This window comes from Anastrepha ludens, chromosome 5 (genome assembly GCF_028408465.1).
Source record: "Anastrepha ludens isolate Willacy chromosome 5, idAnaLude1.1, whole genome shotgun sequence".
NCBI lineage: Eukaryota > Metazoa > Arthropoda > Insecta > Diptera > Tephritidae > Anastrepha > Anastrepha ludens.
In genome coordinates, this window is record NC_071501.1 from 38,507,254 (window position 1) to 38,527,955 (window position 20,702).

A 20,702-nucleotide genomic window follows, 5' to 3' on the forward strand; every position below is an offset into this window, starting at 1 on the left:
ACCGCACCAAACAGTGATTTTTTCGGAATGCAACGGTGCCTCATGAATCACGTGTGGATTGCTTTCTGCCCAGTAACGCATATTTTGCTTGTTGACAAAGCCATTGAGCCAAAAGTGAGCTTCATCACTGAAGATGATTTTTCGACTTTAAACTTTCTTAACAGAACACGCATTTTTATAATAAAATTCAATGATTTGCAAGCGTTGCTCAAGTGTGTAGCGTTCCATGATGAAATGTATACTAATGAAGTTTACAAATGACAAGCGAAAAATAAAAAATATTGCGTCGTTCGCCCTCACTATCGGAAAAAAGTTGAAGCGCACCTATTGAAAAACGCCTTAGAAACGCAAGCAGGAATAATAATTAAATACTAATACTAATAATAATTTAATAACGTCGGATTTCGGATTACACTCGTTCAAATCCATCTATTTTACGCCTTTTTTCAATTTAGTAAGTCAAATAAACAGCCCGGTTGCTATACGGTTATAGGCTTAGCTGCTATCTAATCGATTAGAAGCTTCAGCTCGAAGAATCTACTCCCACATCAGATGAAAGAAAGACACTTGATAAAGTGCTACTGAAGAACTGCTGGAAACCCCATTGATTGTAAAATGGCTCTACGATGCATTTCTCCAAATTTGATCAAGATGACAGTTTCATTGAACTTCATTCTGTTTGCTCGAATACGTTCTGCGGTAATACTGGTAATAAGTATAGTGGAGAATTGGCAACTTGTTTTTCTGTCATCGAAAAGGGCCTACAAAATTGAAATGCTGTATTCCGATGACTTTTGGTTGTTTTTGTTTAAGATTTCACGTATCGTGAATATTTGATCAATAGTCAGTCAAATCTTCACAATACCCCAAATCTTGGAAAACACCCACGAAAAACATCTCGATACACACCAACTGTTCGTCGATTTTACAATTGCCTTTGGTACCACAGACCAAAGTACCGCCTAACTATTGGTACTTGCAAAACTGAAGGACTTCATACCTTAGTACCACCATCAACAACAAAAATGACGATAGCCGGGAGATCAAACGGAAAATAACTCTTGTCAACGGGTGTTACTTTGGGTTCAGTAGACAATTGAGAAGTAAATATCTCTCTCTCGAAGGACCAGACTGATACTGAACAGCTGGTGTGAAAGTTTTGGGAGCCCTCTAAAGAAAACAATTCCGCAAGGTGTTTGGTCCACTCTGCGTTTGTGAGATGCCTAGTGCACGGTGGAACAGCGAGCTGTATGAGCTATATAGGGCATAGTTATGCGTGTAAAAATACAACGGTTTCTCTGGCTTAGCCATGTCTCCCGAATGAAATAAGACGCTTCAGCAAGACAAATCCACGTCACGGTACCCCAAAAAAGAAAGTCAAGGAAAAAGAAGACCACATATCCAAGTTATTAGATTTTTATAGTTCTAGGGGCACAATGACCAAATTTAATCACTTCATCAATGAAAGACACTTTCGTTCACAAAATGAGCTTTATGCAGTAGAATTATATCGCGGTACTTGACGCAGATTTCAGGATCACCCTTCTTTTGGAGTGGATATAGTAAACATAAAATCCAGTCGACGGGCATGGTCTCTTCCAACAAATTAGCCTCCGATTTATTATTTATATTCCATGTAGTGCTATCAGGACTGTGGATTAGGCTTCGCCGGTTAATAAATTTTTTAAATAATGCATATATACATTCATAGTCAAAATAACAGAAACTCATTTTTTTTACCAGTTTTGATTACTTTTTTATGCTTTCTATTAATTTTCATTAATTTCTTACAAAAGCAAAACTCATTCTACAACAAATATCGTATAAATGAAAACTTCAAACTCTGTATGAAATTAATACAAAATCGTTACATTTGCTTACAAATTTCAAACTTTTTAATCAGAATTTTAAAAAATGTATACGCCGTTTTATAGCCCACTAAATTTTAGTATAATAAATTTCAAATTTAAAGTGCTTCTATTATATTGACTATGAGTGTATAGATTTGCTTATAATTTTAGTTAATCTGTTTAAATTTTGCTTTCTCTTTATGTTATCCTAATGATGAATCTGGCATAATATTTAGCGGTGCCGAAAAGTGAGTGTGTCCAGTAGAAAAAAAGGAAACAAACAAATTGCTACAGCTACTAATTTTCCAAACAAATTTGCTTGTAATCTTATTCTAACATATGAAGGGTTTGCTAGTATCTATAAGTATATGTAAAAGTATGTAAAGTAAGACTTTGCAAGATTTAGTAACTTCAAATGCCATGTACGCTTCAAGGGTTAAGTGAATAGTGTGGCAATATTGAGTTAGTTTAGCTACGCATAAAAAGTAGATATGAGTATGAAAAAAAATTAAAAATTATTTCAAGCTCGAAAGTTTGTACAAGGTGGCGCAAAATTAATCATCCAATTGTATTTTTCAATCATGTTTTTACTAAATACAAAATAAATGAATTTGGAGTGATGGAAATCTTTATTTTGTTTTTTACGCGCAGAGGGGTCAAATATGATTGACGTACGACGTCATTTGCAAAAATGATAAATCTTCCAATAGAGTGATTAATTTTGTGCCACCTTGTTTATCAGCAAATTAAATTGCTAATTCCTTCTACTAATTAAAGCTCGTAGTTTTTATGCTCTACCTTTTAACTCATTCGCCATCTTTTAATGGTATTTCTACTAAGCAAAATGTTTACTTCACTCACAGCCTATGAAAATCTGCCCAAGCAGAATCAAATGAATTGCTCATTTGAGAATCCACCAGCATCGGGTAAGGTATGCGCTTTCGATCCAAACTCTTTTGCTCCATGCACAAAGGAGAACAATTTCGGCTATCATCAGGCTAGGCCATGCATATTCCTTAAGTTGAACAAGGTAAAGGGAAATTTAAATATAAAAGTAATATAAACAAATTTATTTACATATAACTGTTTTTTTACCTTTCTTGCATTTAAAGATTTACAACTGGGAACCGTCTCTTTACAACGATTCGAAAGCTCTGCCAGAAGAAATGCCTGTCGAACTGAAAAATCACATTACAGAGAAACAGAGCTTGCGACCAAATCAGGTGAGTCTTTAGAGCACTACAAAATAATAAAACAATAAAAATGAAAAACTCAAATTTAAAGCAATTCATTTATAAGCTATTAATAATGCAGTCTGTATGCGGAACTACAAATTGATTTAAAAAAAACAAAACAAATTATTAATTATTCAAAATGCAGTTAAGATACGAACAAAATTTTTTTTCTTTTTTTCGGTTTTATATCGGAATTTTTTTATTGCTAAAAATAATTTCATTACTCTAATGAGCTTTGAGCTAGGTCGACGGATGTGTAATTGTCATTTCCTTTTATTTCTGCTATTTCTCTTAGATTTTCCTCATATTTATTTTAATTTTTCATCTTCTTTGTCGGATTCCTCTTTTCAGACTAATGTCGTTTGGATCTCGTGCGAAGGCGAAAATCCTGCTGATGTGGAAAATATTAAATCTCGTGACTATTACCCACGTATGGGTTTCCCCGGCTATTATTTCCCATTCAAAAATATCGAAGGTTATGTACAACCCATTGTTGCCGTACAATTTACCGTTGAAAGTGAGTAGAACCGTATGAAAATAATCTCTATTGTATAATTAATGAGCTGAAACTGGAAAAAAGCTTGAATGTCAACGTAGACCGATTAGTAATGATGATGTTTTAATGGTAAATTAAGTAAAAAAAAAACACAAGCACAAAGCAATGAGTGTGACCCACGCATACCTCTTCAGTGCAGAGGAAATTTAATTTATCTACCTTTCTATTATTTTACGATTTTCTAAATTTAACCTCCAAAGCCCTGGAAAATATTACGAGGCAATATTGTTTTTTTTTTTATCAACAATAAATAGCACAAACGGTTACCAACACTTATTGGCTTGACAGGGTATGATTACGCGCCAAGGTATGGTGGGAATTAATTCCCCTATCAAGCAGGTGAGTTTTATTATACGCGCGTGTGGAGCAGACACTTGCCGCGTGGTAATTGACAGCTAACACAAAAGTGAAATTTGGCGTTGAAATATGATGGCTGCCGAAAAGTGTAACGCGTGTGGCCAAAAATAGCAAAAGTGAAGGTGGTGAATTTAATAAAATTTTCACTCGCATCAATCCATAAAAAATACTACAAATAAATAAAAGGAAATATAAGAAATTTACAATCATTTCTATTTTTCTATTTTTAATAAAAGTTCAATACAAAAGGTAGTTCGAGGGTTAAAGTGTTCTGTAGAAAATTTAGAAATTGATAGAAATTTTGTAGGGGATCATTGAAAAGGAAACACTCATACGGATTGAAGTGAGTGCGCAACAAAGTTTTGTCCAAGCTTATCTTTACATATTTGGCTTCGTCATATTGTAAACACATACAACTATGAGCATTAGGGTGGAACGATTTGTACAGAAAGCAATTTTTTTACTTGCACTAAAATTTGGGTTGATATGAAAATTAATTTTGGGCTGTGTTATGCTTTTTTATTCGAGAGTTTGTAGGCATGCATTGTTTTTGTTTCCTTGTCTCCATGTACACAACGGTTTCACGACGCGTGAGATGACCACAACAAAAGGATGATAGATTAACAAGGCTTGGCTATTTACCATGCCACAAAATTGTGCAAGCAACTTCGGCTGCCAGGTCACTTGGAAGATTCGGCAGCTAAGTTCGCCACGATCATTTCATATGTATGTATGATTCACACGCTCATCCAATCAGTCGGCATCAAAGTAATATGGACATAGGTTGTATTGACTTTTTTTTTCGTATATCATCAACACAATTTCAGTTTTTTAGTAAACTAACCAATTCCTAACTCCTGCTACGTCAGCCCATAAGCTGATTCTGTCAAATTCGCTGAAAGCCGGTTAACGATCTAATATTGGCCACACCTGTAAAAATCTTTTCCCCATGGCCACAAAAGTTTTCCATGCGAAAACCGCCGATTCTTCAAATCAAGTCAAATCCTAATTCTTGCATAAGCGAATCGCAGCGGCAACTGCTAAAGTTTGAATTCAAACGCCATATCTGTTGAAATCATTGGAATACGTGGCAGCAGTAAATTTCACTACTTAATTTCTCTTTCTAAAGTTTAGATAATTTTATTCATCACATTTTTCACCGCAAGTGTTTCACGGCTACAAGTCGTGGTGGATTGAAGTTAATGCTAAAATGAATGGTGCCATACCTAATAAATCGCGAGTGGATGCGCTTACGCTTTGTCACTTTGTCTCGTATGCTATTTTGAATGCTGAAATTAATGCCATCCACTTCATTGTTTGTAACTGCACTGAGTGCTCTGGGTCACTGGATAACTTATGGAAGACTTTTCTAATCGATTCGTCTTTGGTTAATGGCATCTTACAAAAGTTTGAGATGATACTCGAGCTGACACTCCTTCATGTAGTTATCCTGCCATAGTTATTAGCCAAGAGTACTGCTGAATATTACTAGAGAAGGCTTCAGTAAAGTTAAAGTGATATTATCTAAGAACAAGGAACCACTGAGTCTGTTCCCACTTACCCAGCTACCCAGAGATGATATCACTTAAGTCACCAAATTCAAAACGAAGTTCAGAACTGAACTGGATGACATGGTAAACAGGAGTACACCTGCCCCAAAACCAAGCATCCTATGCCGATGGGTAGTTTTCGATACATCTTCCAAGCGGAGGTGTGTGCCATCTGTGCAGAAATTAACTTGGACAGAAACTTCTGAAATGAACGAATTGCCATTTCGAGCGACATTCAAGGCTTTATTCTCCTGTGAGATTAAGTCCTCACTATTCCCTTAGTCTATTGAGAAAATGAATCTGTTAGGTATGCACAATTGCATCCGACTAATTTGGGTCCCAGCAGACAGGGCTATAACTGGGAACGAAGTAGCGGACGCATTGGCAGGAGAGAATGCAGCCTTGTTATTAATAGGACCCGACCCTTGCTTGCTACGGAATAACACACCATCAAGGAGTAGCCTAGGAGGAAAGAGCTAAGGCGAAGGGATAGTAGCTAGCAACAAATTATGGGGCTACGCCAAGCAAAATCTTTACTGGAGGGTACAAGCAAGATAGGTTCAAAAAACTCATAACTCTCCCCAAGGATAAACTGAGAATGCTTACGGGCATTCTCATAGGCCATTGTAGACAGTGTAGTCATCTGCACGTGATCGAGATATGTTCCACTAATCCTTGCCGTTTCTGTGATCAATCCCAGGAAACTTCAATATACCTTCTCCTTGAATACAGCGCTGGAGGGTGGAGACGGTTGAGACATCTCGGCCATTTGCAACCAGAAGAAAGGCATATACGCTCAGTCCAACCCAGCTCTATCTTTAATTTAATAATAAGGGAACTGGGTCTGACCATGGGTAAGACCATGAAGCCGACCTGTAAGCCTCAATAAAGCTAAATCTAAATCTATGAATTGTGTAATTTTTTCAATTGCCATCCTTTCAACCTCAGTATCCAGCAATTATTTTGCAAAACGTTCGCTGGAGCAAACACCTAGCGCAGATATGGCAGCGACTTCAGAAACGCCCAGTTAGTGATTTGGTGCCAGCCAGGTTACTTTAAAATAAAATTAAACTGTCAAAATTATAAAAATCAAAAGAATTTTTCCCACACTGACAACACTGTTTAACAAGAATTGGAATGTTCAAACTACAGGCATTTATGTATTAATTATAAAAAAAAATGTTATGAGCGAAGTAGTTTGATTAATATGCAATTATTTTTTAATGCAAGTTGTTGTAGGAAGAAACATGAATATACCTGCCAAAAACAGATTGAGTAAATAAAATAATGCCAATGAAAAGTATTAAATCTGCTCACTTGAACAGCTGTATATGTAAAGTATTCTTCATCACTATTATGAAGAAAGGAAAGTCAATGGTATGTTTTTGTTTGTAGCCTTACTACTGACTGGCATGAACTGAATATATTTATATTTGTAATATGATAAGTCGATAATAATGGAAAAGCAGGTGGGTTTTGTTATTAGCGCGTGTATAGAGAATGACAACACTGCTTCCACTTGCTTTGTGGTAATTGACAGCTGTCACAATAGAGACGTTATTATGGGTAATATTGACTTTCTAGTGGCTTGACAGATGTCATTTAGGATTTTAATTCTGTGAACAATCACTTGAACAGATAGAAAGAGAGGTTCAGATATACAATACAATTTTTTTTTGGCAACAGGCTAACCAACTTTTAGTAAAAGCAAAATTACTTATTTTAGTATTCATTACAATGAAGTAAATAAGTTTTTGTATGTTCAGTGAATTTAATAAAAAGATAGTAATAAATAAAAGTATAAATAATGTACATATTTTGAAAATCACTTGGTAAGAATGCTTTTGAAAATTATTTAGGAATGAGGCAAGATGCCGAAACCTGTCCACGAGTTTTTATCTAAAAAGTGGATACCTATCCTCTTATAGAGGCAACAATTTTATTAATCCCAAAAAAAAAACACTTGCCTACAGATCTCCGGTATGGTATATACAGTCAAACTTTATCCAGAATTTGTCATCGAAAATTGAACTTCCAGAAAGTAAGCGACCAAGGTGGAAAGGATAGATTAAGGGGGTGGTGAATCGTGAAGCCCTTTTCACGATGTTAAATAACACTTTTCAAATATTTAATTTAATTATTTGTAATTTTATGTTGTTCTTTATTCGGCGTCAGATAATCGAATGATCTTATTACTAAAACTAAATATAGGGTTTTTCAGTAAGAGCACTTCAACTTTTGAACTTTTTTGAATAAAACACAAACGGATTGACTTTTTTAACTAATTTTTTTTTTATTATCGAGCTTGAACATATACATTTAAGTATGAAATTCGATTTCTTTTGCATGACCACCGCGTGCACGTTTTACGAAGTCCAATCGTTGAACCCAATTTTCGACCACTCTTTTGCATAAATCGGCCGAAATTCCAGCAATTTCGCGTTCAATATTGGCTCTGAGCTCACAAATCGTCGCCGGCTTGTTACTGTAGACCAATGACTTCACATAATCCCAAAACGGGACGGCTGGTTAAATGGACCGTAAAATGGCCGTAATGCTCTTAAAGTAGCAGCAACAGAACGATTATTTTCATAAAAAATTTGCACGATTCGAAATCGTTGCTCAAGTGTGTAGCGTTCCATGTGATATGTATACTAATGAAGTTTACAAATGACAAGCGGAAAATAAAAAATATTGCGTCGTTCGCCCTCCCTATCGGAAAAAAGTTGAAGCGCACCTATTGAATAACCCTATATATGTATAAGCTAAGACGGATCTTTCTTACGAAAAAAAACAAGACATCATCACACGAGATCAGTGGTATTAAAACGGTTTTCGTCGCTAATTAGGATTATTTCAGTAGAAATACTTAACCACTTCAACAACAACAAGACGCTTATGATTTAATGGAAATATCCTGCTATTTCACCTTTTACCTATTCTGTGATTTTATCGAAATTTTCTTTAACAACATAAATGCACGAACAGAATCGTCGAAACCAAAGTTCCACGTAATAAGCTGTTACAGTATCGGCACCATGAACTCCATTCACAATTTCCGTGACCTGGATTGCATTTTCGCCTTTATCAAAGAAAAACTGTAATATGTACTGAATTTTCTCTTTGCTGACTTCCATTGTTAACACCCTGTAACTCACAATTGACCGATTTTGGAATGGTAAGTTTAAAGTGTGATGTACGTTCATACTTGTCCAGAAGCTAGAGATCGACCATTAAATTATTTTTAAACCGTTTGCGCAAAACATTTCCACAACAATAATGGATTTATTTTTTCCAAACTAATATAAAAAACAACTTTCTTAAGCACTGACTGTGTTATTTTTAAAGTATTTTCTTCCAGATTGAAGTAGTTTTGATATGCTTTTTCCACCATCGCTTTCAATGCTGCCAGCTATAATTTCAGTATAGTCCCAATAAACTCCAAACGAGTAGCTTTAATTTCAGTTTTGGGAAAGATAAAAAAGCATACGAGACAGATCTAATAAATTCAGTGGCTGATTGATGGCATAAATGGCGTTTTTACTGCGAATTCGTTCATAAAATCCAACGCCTACTAAGATTTAGAATCTACTTATGGTTTCATGGCTTAGTAAATAGTTCAGCCGCTTCTTGCCGATGGTCTCACACAGACACTTCAAAACGACGAAGTATAAATCCCCATTACCTTTTTGTCCTTTCAGGACGAGCTTATAATGCACCTCAGCATATAACGAAATATTTATGAATCATCCAATATTTCCTTTTGAATATTCAATGGCAGAAGGGGATTTTTTGGTTGTTATTATTTTTTTTTGATAAATGGCAACAGTACATAAAAGTATTTCTCATATTTTTTTAAACACATTCCGGCGTTTGTTGTAATTTTGCATGCAAATATACTAACATTTGAATGCCTTTTAAAAATTTTTTTTTCCGATAGGCGCAACTCTACCGAACTTTCATTTTTTAAATTGAATTTTTTAAAACATTCTTTGAAAAATACCTTTAATGTGGCTGTATTAAGTAACATTTTTTTTTTTTTTGTGAAATCTCGAAAATCTGGTAGCACCATTTTTTCCAAGTTGTTCCTTACAAACCTGCCACAAAGAAGTAAAATAGAAAAATCAGTGGAGCAAATTTTTTTATAGATGATACACTTACAACAGCAATTTATTTTTATATAAATACTAGCACTTAAAATCTTCAAATTTTTAAAACTAAAAAATTATTTTTATTAATTTGTGTAATACGTAAATTTCGTGTTGGTTTATTTAAAGCAATTAACTCTTTCTTATTGGCGAAATTTAAAGTTTCTAAATTTAAAGTATTTATAAGCTTTGCAAAAAACTCGCAAGTATCAACGTGGGAATTTATTGGAAATCAAAACGATATTTGCAATAGGTAGTTGCCTTCACCACCAACGTCGATTTTATATTCCCACGGGCTCTACAATACCGGAACGATACGGATTAGTTATATCCGGCCAAGGACTGTCTTCCTAGAAGCATTCCTCATGTATGGGAGTGTTTATGCTGATGCAACAACAGCAACACCTTTGTGTTTGCATTGCATTCATTCTATTGTAGATTTCGATTTTGATAAGCAAACTTCATAGCTATTTAAATTCAGAACTTGCATCAACTGGCTTCTAAAAAAAGTCATACAAAAGTTCTTGCACATTCAAAATAACGACAACCTCGCAATCATATGCAAAAACATGCAAAAACAATGCAATACGTTAGTGAGAAGAAAAGAAAGCACGAAACTGGAAATTTTTACTTTTGAAAGCCGCGTAAAAGCCAATAAGTTAACGCGAAATAATCCTACTATTCAAATATGGTGAAATTTTGTACAAAATTCCAATTGGTCGTTCTGAAGAATTTTTAAACTAATGAATTTTATGACAGACAAGCCAGTCTTTTGAACTTACGAGAGTAAAGCCCCTGAGAAATAATATTACATAGCTAAAACTCGAGCTCCTAAAAAGGGTAGGTTGTTTAAAAGTGAAGCATTGTACCAAGATCGCGTTTCACATGAAGTGGCGGTAAAAATTCATACAATTTGCCTTGCCATGAAATATGACTGAAATTTCGTATATATCTCACGGCAAAGTAGTAGCCTCATGCGCGCACTCATCATTGCGCAACATGATGCCAACAACATTTTTTTACACCTTTTAAAATCCACATGTCCATTAAAATTCAGCGAAAATATACAGTTCGTTTGCGAGTTAAGTGCCTGCCGAGTTAAGGCATTTCTAAACGAAAAGTCTTTGCAATGAGTGTAAGTAAATTTTATCTGCATTTTTTTCTGTCAATATAATTGTATGTGTGTTAATTTGTTTCAATTACCTTATTTACCAAAATTTGCCAATTGGTTCTGGGGCGATCCTCATGAATTTGACGTTTTTCTCATTTGAAAATCGATGCCTCTAGCAATATTTCACGGCTGTGAAGTTGGTAGGTACTAACCTTAAAAATTGCATTTTTTCCTTTACGATGTCTGATTTTCTTCGATCTTTTATTCATTGCTCTGCACGCAACTAAAATCCCTAAAACCACACAGTGCACCAACCTGAAATCAAAGAAAGAAAAATTAAATGCAATCGGAAGCAAAACTAATAAAAAACGAAGTTTTAGCTAACCTCGTTTGTGAAATGTTAAAAATGTCCAACATACCATATAACCGTATTTAATTTGCTGTTACCATGGTTTCTGTTAAGTAAATGTTGTTGATAACATTTTCGGCTTTGCCTGTATATGTGCATTTGGATACTCACTTATACTTGTACATGTAAAAGACGAAGTCCGGAACATTCACCGCATAAGTTGAATTGCTTGCAAGTATAAGTGAATATGTATGGAAATAAAATTATGTCAAACCAAAGTAGAAACAATGCGACGACATATCGTGATTAAACAAATCACTGAAGTTTACTTCCTTTTTATGAGTTTATCCAGTTTACACGAGTGAATCTCTCATACAAGGCTTTGAATGCGCCTACTATATACCGCTACAGTTGTGTTTGCACACGCAGTCACATTTATAAGAGTCCTAATGGTACGATATTCGACATCAATGTGAATCAAGCATTTCTAAGCCATTAAACGAGTTTATTCTAATTACACCAAAAGTCGTGAAAATTTTTGCTATTCGCGACGTTTCGTTGAGTCCTCCATGGATTTGCACTCCATTGATTTTTTTTTTTTTTGCATACATACCTACACACCCTTTAGGTTGTTCACAGGCAAATGTGCCACTTAGGCATTCAAAAGTTGTAACCAAGTCAACTATGCTTATTGCACATAATTGTTGCATTCTTTTTCGTTTTTGCTAGAGATCTTTTGCATAAGCAAAACAGATAGTGCAAGTATTTGCTTAAGTAGAGCAGACAGCCGGCGCTTCACATATTTATGCTATGTATATTATAAAAACTACAAAAAACAAGAACCAGAACAATGAAATTTCTGCACCAAAAGCGATAAAACAATATACAAATATGATATATACAATGTGTAAGGAAGAAGAAGAGAGAAAGAGCAGAAGAGAAGGTTTGAATAAAAGTGGGAAAAAACTTAAATGCTGTCATATACATACAAAGGCCGCCAACCTCCACCCTTCAGCGGCAATAGTTGTCAACACTTTACTCGGTATGCGGAAAAGTGTTAAAAAAATATAGAAAAATATGAAAATGAGAGATATTAATAAAAAATAGAAAGTTTGTGCACATTTAATGAATTATAATATATATAGAGCTTAATATACCCAGTGCACGCGTTTTGAAAATATTACTACTACTCTCATTCTTCTACTTTCTTCAAAATTTATCATATCTTATAAGTAAAGTTCGCTGGTATGTTACTGCCCAATTTTCAGTAAATTTAAGTAGGCAGCAGCTTTTGTTGCCTTGGGCGTGTAATAAATAAACACATGAGGGTTTTTAGATCCCTAGATGTGAGCCATTTTTTTCTACACACAGCCGCTAAGATAAGAATGTGTCTGTGCGATGTTTTTTTCAATAAAGGCATAGCTTGCGCCATTCTTCAGTCACTTCGGAAAAAAATTTTCAAAATTTCGAAATCCTTTTTCAAGTGTAAAGAAATATGGGCTTGAGTTTCCATTACTTTTTTGAATGCGAAATAGCTGTTACTGTCAAAATACGTCTAATAAAAAAAAAAAGGAGTCCACCCTTTACTTTTAACTGCATATATAAATTTTAGCAGCTTTTTTTTATTAATCCCTGTTGCCTCACCACATTCTCGCTATGATGTAATCCTTCAGTCCCTGCCGTAATTTAAATCGCCCCATAAAATATCCGGTTTATATATTTCTGTGCTAGAATTCCATTGGGTGCACAAATAACCGAATTATTGTTGAATTTTTTCACGTCTGTGTGCACCTGCATATTTTAACATACACACATACATACATACATGCATATGTACGCATAGTATGCGCCTTTGTTATTTTAAATTGTTTTTGTTACAGTTATTGTATGACAGTTCGCTGTTGTTTTATTTCTCGTTGCTGTTTTTCTTGCATATTGGAATAAGGGCACCATGTCACGTTATGTCATCATCACTTCCATATATACGAGTACTAGTATACGTGTATATATGTATGTGTGTGCATAGTTGCAGCGGAACCTCTTCGTACGACGCTATGCATTGCATAACTGTAAGCCTTAAATTTTTGCAGGTTATGATTGCACTGCTGCTATTATTCTATTTTATTGGCTGTCAAAAAGGTGGGGTTCCTTTGGTTAGCATGCGAAGGTGGAATTGTGATTGTTTTCCTTATAAGCTGGTATGTGTGTTTGTGGCAAAACGTGAGCTATTTAAAGATAATTTGCTAACGGCAATATGTATTTACAAGAAAACTAGTGCCAGCTGGGGGGTACTGTAATTATTGGTATTATTGAGTGCCTGTGCTTTTACCCTCGCATAGTTAACTACAAGAAAATGAAAAAAACCTCACTTATTTATGATTAAGGACAAGAAATTGCCAGTAGGAGGTAAAATAATGAATTTCTATTCTCAAATGGGAACAGATTTTTGAATAGAAAATTCAAATAGCTTGCGGACGATTCTCGTAAGTTCACATGCTCCAGAAAGCAAATTTGATTTGAAAAGAAAATGAAGCCGGTTGACGAAAAGCTTACTAGAAGAGACCACTAGATGATTTCTCTTCTTCTTCTTAATTGGCGCGATAACCGCTTACGCATTTTGGCCGAGTTTAACAAAGCGCGCCAATCGTTGCTTTCTCTTGTTAACCGGCGTCAGTTGGACACACCAAGTTGGACAAGAAGACAAGTCCTTCTCCACCTGATCTTTCCAACGCAGAGGAGGTCTTTCTCTTCCTCAGCTACCTCCAGCTGGCACCGCATTGCATATTTTCAGAGTCGGAACGTTTGTATCCATTTGAACGACATGACCCACGCAACATATCCGCTGAATCTTTATTCGCTGCGCTATGTCTATGTCGTCGTAAGGTCCAAAAAAATTGCGCAGAATCTCTTTTTCTCTGAAAGCCTTTTACAGTGTTAGTTTTGGCTCTTCTATTTATCTGAAACACAAAAACCAAAAAAATTATTAATCAGTATGACTGAAACTATGTCCCGCTACTAGAAAAAAAAAAAAAAATTTCACAAAAAGGCGCGGTTTTGTATTTGACCACGCCGAAAAAGTTGTTTTGAGATAAATGAGCTCAAAGTTTGAAGTGCAGGAGTAGAATCTATAATATTGGGAATTTCCGTATGAAATTTTCACAGTATATTCTTAAGATTCGAAATATCGAAAAACAAAAAATCGATTTTTTGAAATTCCTAAAGCACCGGGGAAAAAGGCTGAAACAGCAGTTGGACTAATCTGAACTTTTCTGGATCTCGATAAACGAAGATCATGGAACTAACTGAGGCTCTCGAAAACGAATATATAAAATCTCAAGAAAATACTAACGGGGCCGGTGTGTGCTAACGACCATCAGGGTTTGAGTCTCACATAAAAAATTCTGTAGCAGCTATAGATCTATGGAAGAAGTAGAGTATCTACAGCGTGCATCTTACACTTGAAAAATGTGCTTGATATATATGGAGAATCACTTCTTTAAGGAACTGGATAACTTAGCCACTTTTTGAACGGCAGATAGTTGATTTCTGTGGGGTACCGATTTTAGAGAAAACTTCTACCACTATAAAGTACAGATGGCTGAAGATGCCAATAATGAACCCCAAAGCATGAAATGGAATCAAATGATGTCACTCTCTACTTTTACGATATCTGCCAATATCCTTCACACCTACGTCAATCAAGGAATTGACTCTACATCTTCCTGCCATTGTTAGCTTTTAATCTATAAATCATCATGCACAAAGGAAAGAATTGCATCTTCAACGTAATTGGAGTAGACGCTTTACCTTGAACACTCACATAAACATTTCCACTACACACAAACATACTCACTTTATCGCCTACAACAGTCACTAAAATTAAAATTCTATTTACTCTCGCGAAATCCCCCATAGCGCTGAATTGCAGTGTAAAATAAAAAATATTAAAAAGAAAAACTATGCGCGACCTATATCCCTTAAGGTCCTCAATGACAGCAACGTGACACCGGGAAGTACGTGACTTAGTGCTTGATTGCCTGAAGCTGCAGTTTTTGTTGCATACGAGCAATGCATAATACTGTTTGCGTTGGTTGGCGGTCGGTTAGTTGGTTGGCTGCTTGGTAACTTACAGTCCAACCTTCATTGTCTGCGCCACTATTCGCGCTTGCAACGCTACACTAATGGGATTAAATGTGCTCATTATTGCCGGTTTACTTAGTCGGCAGGTGACTAAGGGAATACAATTAAAATCTGTCGGCATATTAGAAGGGTGAAACAAAGCGAAAAGTATCTTTGGTATGCGGCATGCGGTTGGTATGAAATACTCGTATAAGGCACGTGCGGGGACATTTTTTAAATAGATTATGTTGGTTGGACTTTCGCTCAACTGATGGGCTATGTGAAATTATATAACGATGTAATAATTAAATATGTACCATATGTACCCTTAAAATAAAAATTCAGGATCAAAACTCACTTTAGTATTTTTCTATATACTTCCTTGTAGTATATGGGGAAATATATGCGAAGGTATCCATTGCGTATATTTGATTTTTTAGGAAGGCAGTTCAACTATTTTTTTACGTTTTTATAAAGCTACAAGAAGAACTAAGTTGAGGTATGAATTACCACATATATGAGTACCTTTAAGAGTTTTTGTTTCGTAAATAACTCGTTAGAAATTTCAAGGATATTTAAGGATACATATTTCAAAGGACATTATTGTGCTATATATAATATATCCTGGCGGAAAGTAAAAGGAATTTTTTTTTAAAGCTAGATATATTCTCATTTGTTCCGTATCTATATATTCATTTCAGAGAGTGAGTGTTAGTATTTATAGCCATTTTATTTTTAATTTAATCCTTTGAAACTTTAAAGTCCTTTAAAAACTAAATCGATGAGAAAGTGAAACACTGAGTACGCAGCATTACTATATTAAATCCATAATTAAATAAGCATATGAAATTTTTACGATTAACTTTTACTGCTATACCACCTTCACCAACAAGTTCCCGAAATATATAAAAATTATTTGATATTTGAATTTGGATTCTGAGGCTTAAAAGGGGTGATCAAATTGAAATAAAGCAACGAAAATTCAAATTGATTGGGCAATCTTTATTATTTATTTAAAAAAATAATAATTCCCTACAAATCTTGGCTTCAACTGCGTAGTAGTTCGGCCGTTATCTCGTAAATAACTTCAGTAATGAAAGCTTCAATCCAAGCTGGTTTATCCACGACGCATTTAGACTTTATATACTCCTACAAATAAAAATCCAATGGTGGGATATCACACGACCATGGTGGCCAATCCACTGGCCCGAGAGGAGAAATAAATATACTCGTACAAGTTTAACCCCCAAAAGTGAGAGTATCGCCTTCAAAGTACTCCCCATCAACTGCAACGCACTTATGCCAGTGTTTGATCCAGCTCTCGAAACTTTTCTGGATCTCCACATTCGGTCTAGCCAACAAAGTCATCTTCGATTTTTCATTTATTTGTTTTCGGTTGTTAAAACGCGTTTTCCGTAGTGGTTTTTTGACTCGATTAAACAAAACTAATTACAGGGAGCCAAATCAGTTGAATTCGATGGCTGTTGGATGGTACTCGTTTCGTTCTTGGTCAAAAGCTCACGAATATTGAAGGCACTGAGGGGCGGTGAGTTATTATGGTGCAAAATACACGAGTTGTTTTCCCACAATCCTTCCTTTTTGGCGAATTGCTTCACGTAACCGCTCATTAACTGTCTGACCTTCTAGCAAAAATTCGTGGTGTACAATACCGTTGTAATGCATAAAAATCGTGCGCATCAATTTCTTTTTTGACAGTCGCTTGATGTTTGAATTGCGTGTCGCACACATAAGTCTACGTGTCATCTTCAGTGATGATGCGTTTGATGAGCATGACTTTGTAGCAATATGTCCCAAACCAAATCATTAACTGCAATGCCCTGAACGGATTCATAAGCATTGTTCAAGTGCTCTGCTCTGTTATTGATAAACTTTTCTTTCACTTTATTTATGTATACACTGCTACTAAGTTCGTCGCCCCAATGAGCTCACGATCCCTTCTTAAGCGTTCATGCCACACGCAAACGGCTGATTTCTTTAAAGTACCATTACCGAAACAATTTTCCAACATTTCTAAGGTTTTCGTACCATTGAATCCATTTGAAACTCAAAATGTACAATAATACAAATTCGTTTTTGCAAATTCAAATCTATTTTTAAAACTGTAAGAAATCGATAAGACGCGCAGAGGTAAATTTAAAATTTAAATTTAGACAAACGTTTTCATTAATATTTATTTTATTCGCTTCAAAGTAATCTCCGTAGTAACCCTTCGCTAGTATTCCAAATCTTCCAATCTTAAAAATACATTTCAGAGGATTAGTTTTAATCACTTTCAAATATTTCTGCGAATTTCGCGAAACCTTAATCGTCTGAAATTGACTCAGAGTATAAAAAGTTCCACGGAACTATGTGCGAACTACACAATTTCTTTCTAAAAAAAGCGCAAGACAGATGGAGGCCTGTCTCATCGTGAGCTATTTCAAAAGCACTGGCCATTCAATACGATATAAACAGAACGCTTAAGGTGATGGGAATCCCCCGCCATTCAATTTCCAAACACATTGCGGTGATCACTGGTCACTGGGTGATCGGCACTCATGCAGAGAAGCTTGGAATTCCAGATAACCCCTATTGTAGAAGCTGTGGGGATCCTGCAGAGAAAGAGCCGGTGAAACACTTTCTCTGCAAATGTCCGGCTCTGGCGGCTAGGCGCTTGAGATTCCTTAGCGTGCCCTTTGGGGATGCCTTAAAGAAATTCTCCAGCCTAGATCCCTTTTCTCTCCTCCGCTACATCAACAGCACTGGATGGCTGTAGACTGTTTTCTCTCCTCCCAAAATCCTTTCACAGGTAGTGGTCCACATTATGGTATCATAAAGGTACGTAAGTGCTACTTGTAGTGTATCTGGGGTACTCTTGCCATCTTACCTACCTACCTACCTATGTGCGAACTATGTGCATTGAATACAAAACTTGTGAAACGATACTGATGTTGTTTTTATTCAAGATAAATAGTGGAGCAAAATTAAGATTTATAGTTTTTTCAAATTGCGTCGAATTGCGTTGGTGAAGAATCAATGACTTCTTTCTACTACATAACGCCGTTCTTTGACAAGAAACATTCGTCCTCAAACATTTCAGTACACTCACATAATTTACTAAGCTCATTCACTATTTCACCTTACTGAGGAAACTACACCCCGTTTAGGTCCCAATGAGGTTTTAGATTCAAAGTTCCAGTGCTTTGCTGCCTTTTAAGTACTGAATCAGACGAATCGCAGTGAGCCACATCAATCTTAGGTATGTCAAGTGCTCCAAGTATTTTGGATATTCTCGTAAATTTTTGCGCAAACTCTTTTATTTGCAGGCTTGATTATAATAAGAGCAAATTGAATAAATGTTGAAAAAAAGTTATAATTTTCAGATTTATTCAATGTTGTAAATTTTAGTATAGTTACTTGAAGGGAAATATGTATTTATTTATTTATTTATTTAAATATGTATAAAGTCTATGAACAACAAATTCTTACAGGCTACTAATACACATTAAATAAGATTATATACAAGATTTCAAAAGTTTAATAAAAGCAACACGAGACAGAGAAAATTCAAGCTCGATAAGAAATAAGATTGAGTTGAATTCATTAAGAGCGCTATCAATTGTCCCACTTCGGGCATAATCTGTTTTGTTATTACTTTCATAAAAATGATAGAAATTTCGAAGTTCTTTCCTTTGAACATCAAAGGTTATTTTTTTCCCAAAAGGCAGCACAGTCCAAATCTCCCTTTATAATGCCATATACAAAGGTTAAGGAAAGAACAGATCATCTGATTTTGACTCACAGAAACCATTTCTTTAGCGAAAGCAATGCAATGCAATTTTTGAAAAAACATTCGAGCACACTCACACCTTCCGATATTCTATACATTCAGTAAACATTACATCTGTTTAATGCTCATACTGTGATTTTTGAGTACTTAACTCAACCTTCTTAACATTCTTGTTGTTGTTGTAGCAGTTCAATCAAAACAGGTTGGTGCAACAAACATTTGAAATTTCAACCAGTTTTACTTTGACAGCGAAAATAACATCCCCGTAAAATAATAAAAACAATCGAAAATCTTTGAAAGTCGAATACTCAAGCTTCAATTTATATAGCTCTACTATACTATTTTTTGTGGGGAGCCGTTAAAGCTAAATCTTACGCCAACCATCCGTAGAGGATTCACGAGTTGAAGCATGAAGTCCAACTTGTATTGGTGAGAAAAGTGCCGAAACTCATGAAACTGCGTTAAAACATTTAATTGTCAGAAAAAACTTGCTACTGTAAAGCCAGCCGTGGAAGTTATGTGAAGAAAATTGTATTCCATTTATAATGGCAGAGCTTCCTTACTTTACAAAGAAAATAATCATTAAAAAATATTCATGTGCCTTCTAATTATATCCAAATTCAATTAAATACCAAGCATAAATGAACCAACTTGTATTTTTAATAATTCTACGTATGATACCTTGTTACAAATGAATTATTTTCAAGTCTACTCTGCACAAATTATCCAACAAATCGCGTTCAAAAGAGGAATGCAAATAATACAAAAATGCGCAAACAAAAAAAAAATGTATGAAAGTATCTCATGCAGAAATCGTTCTAATGAGTAGATCCGCGTAGTTTTTGAATATAATATATTTTAAATATTCTTTTCCAAATCTCCTAAACATCGGAATATTTTCCAAATAAAATCCACAAAATGTATTTAAGTTGCAGCTGTACTGACTCGACGAAAGCAAACAAAAAATTACACAAGCGCGGAAACGGAAATCAGACATAAAGCGCTGTAAATATCAGCGCTATCAACTCCAGTTTCTTTTTCCGTTTCGTAATATACAACATAAATACTTTTGTTATACTCGTATAAACATACATATGTATTTACGTATGTACTTACCTGAAGGCTCTTCAAAATTTACTTGGATTTCTGTAGCTGTCTTTCGTTGAGACTTGCTGCATACCTACTATATACTTGTATGTTTGTACTTATATATAGATCTGAGTGTATTTTTTTTATTTTTCGAATACTATTTATTTACGGTTATACGAGTATACGCAACTGTGTATTTTTTATTGAAAACGTCTATGAACCTTGAGAGAAAACCCATCCGTATAGACTGAATGAGATATGCATTTAATTGATTTTTATTTTGCTGATATTTTTTTTCGTACGGAAAGAGGTAGAGCATGTGAAAATAAAAATATTTAACAGATACAAAATATATATTCATGAAATTCTCAGCAATGTTCAGGGCTTAACAAAGTTGTACCAAGCAAAAAAATATCTCATTAGACACATCACACATCAATTTGTAACTAACGTCTTTTACAAAAAAGCTCTGCTGCAGCATGGGAATTAAGCTCTTAGTAGACATTTAGTAATAATGCTAATGCTTTTAATATGACATTAGAAAACAC

At 35.1% G+C, this 20,702-nt stretch overlaps 1 protein-coding gene across 5 annotated transcripts in view; it reads left to right on the plus strand.

Moving 5' to 3' along the window:
• Positions 1 to 20,702, plus strand: part of LOC128863950 (sodium/potassium-transporting ATPase subunit beta-2) — a 161,226-nt gene that overhangs the window by 120,655 nt on the left and 19,869 nt on the right. For all 5 annotated transcript variants that reach the window (XM_054103382.1, XM_054103383.1, XM_054103385.1 and 2 more), the window contains exons 5-7: positions 2,714 to 2,880; positions 2,963 to 3,073; positions 3,437 to 3,602. In XM_054103382.1, the coding sequence (XP_053959357.1) occupies positions 2,714 to 2,880; positions 2,963 to 3,073; positions 3,437 to 3,602 (444 nt within the window). The remainder of the gene's footprint in view (positions 1 to 2,713; positions 2,881 to 2,962; positions 3,074 to 3,436; positions 3,603 to 20,702) is intronic.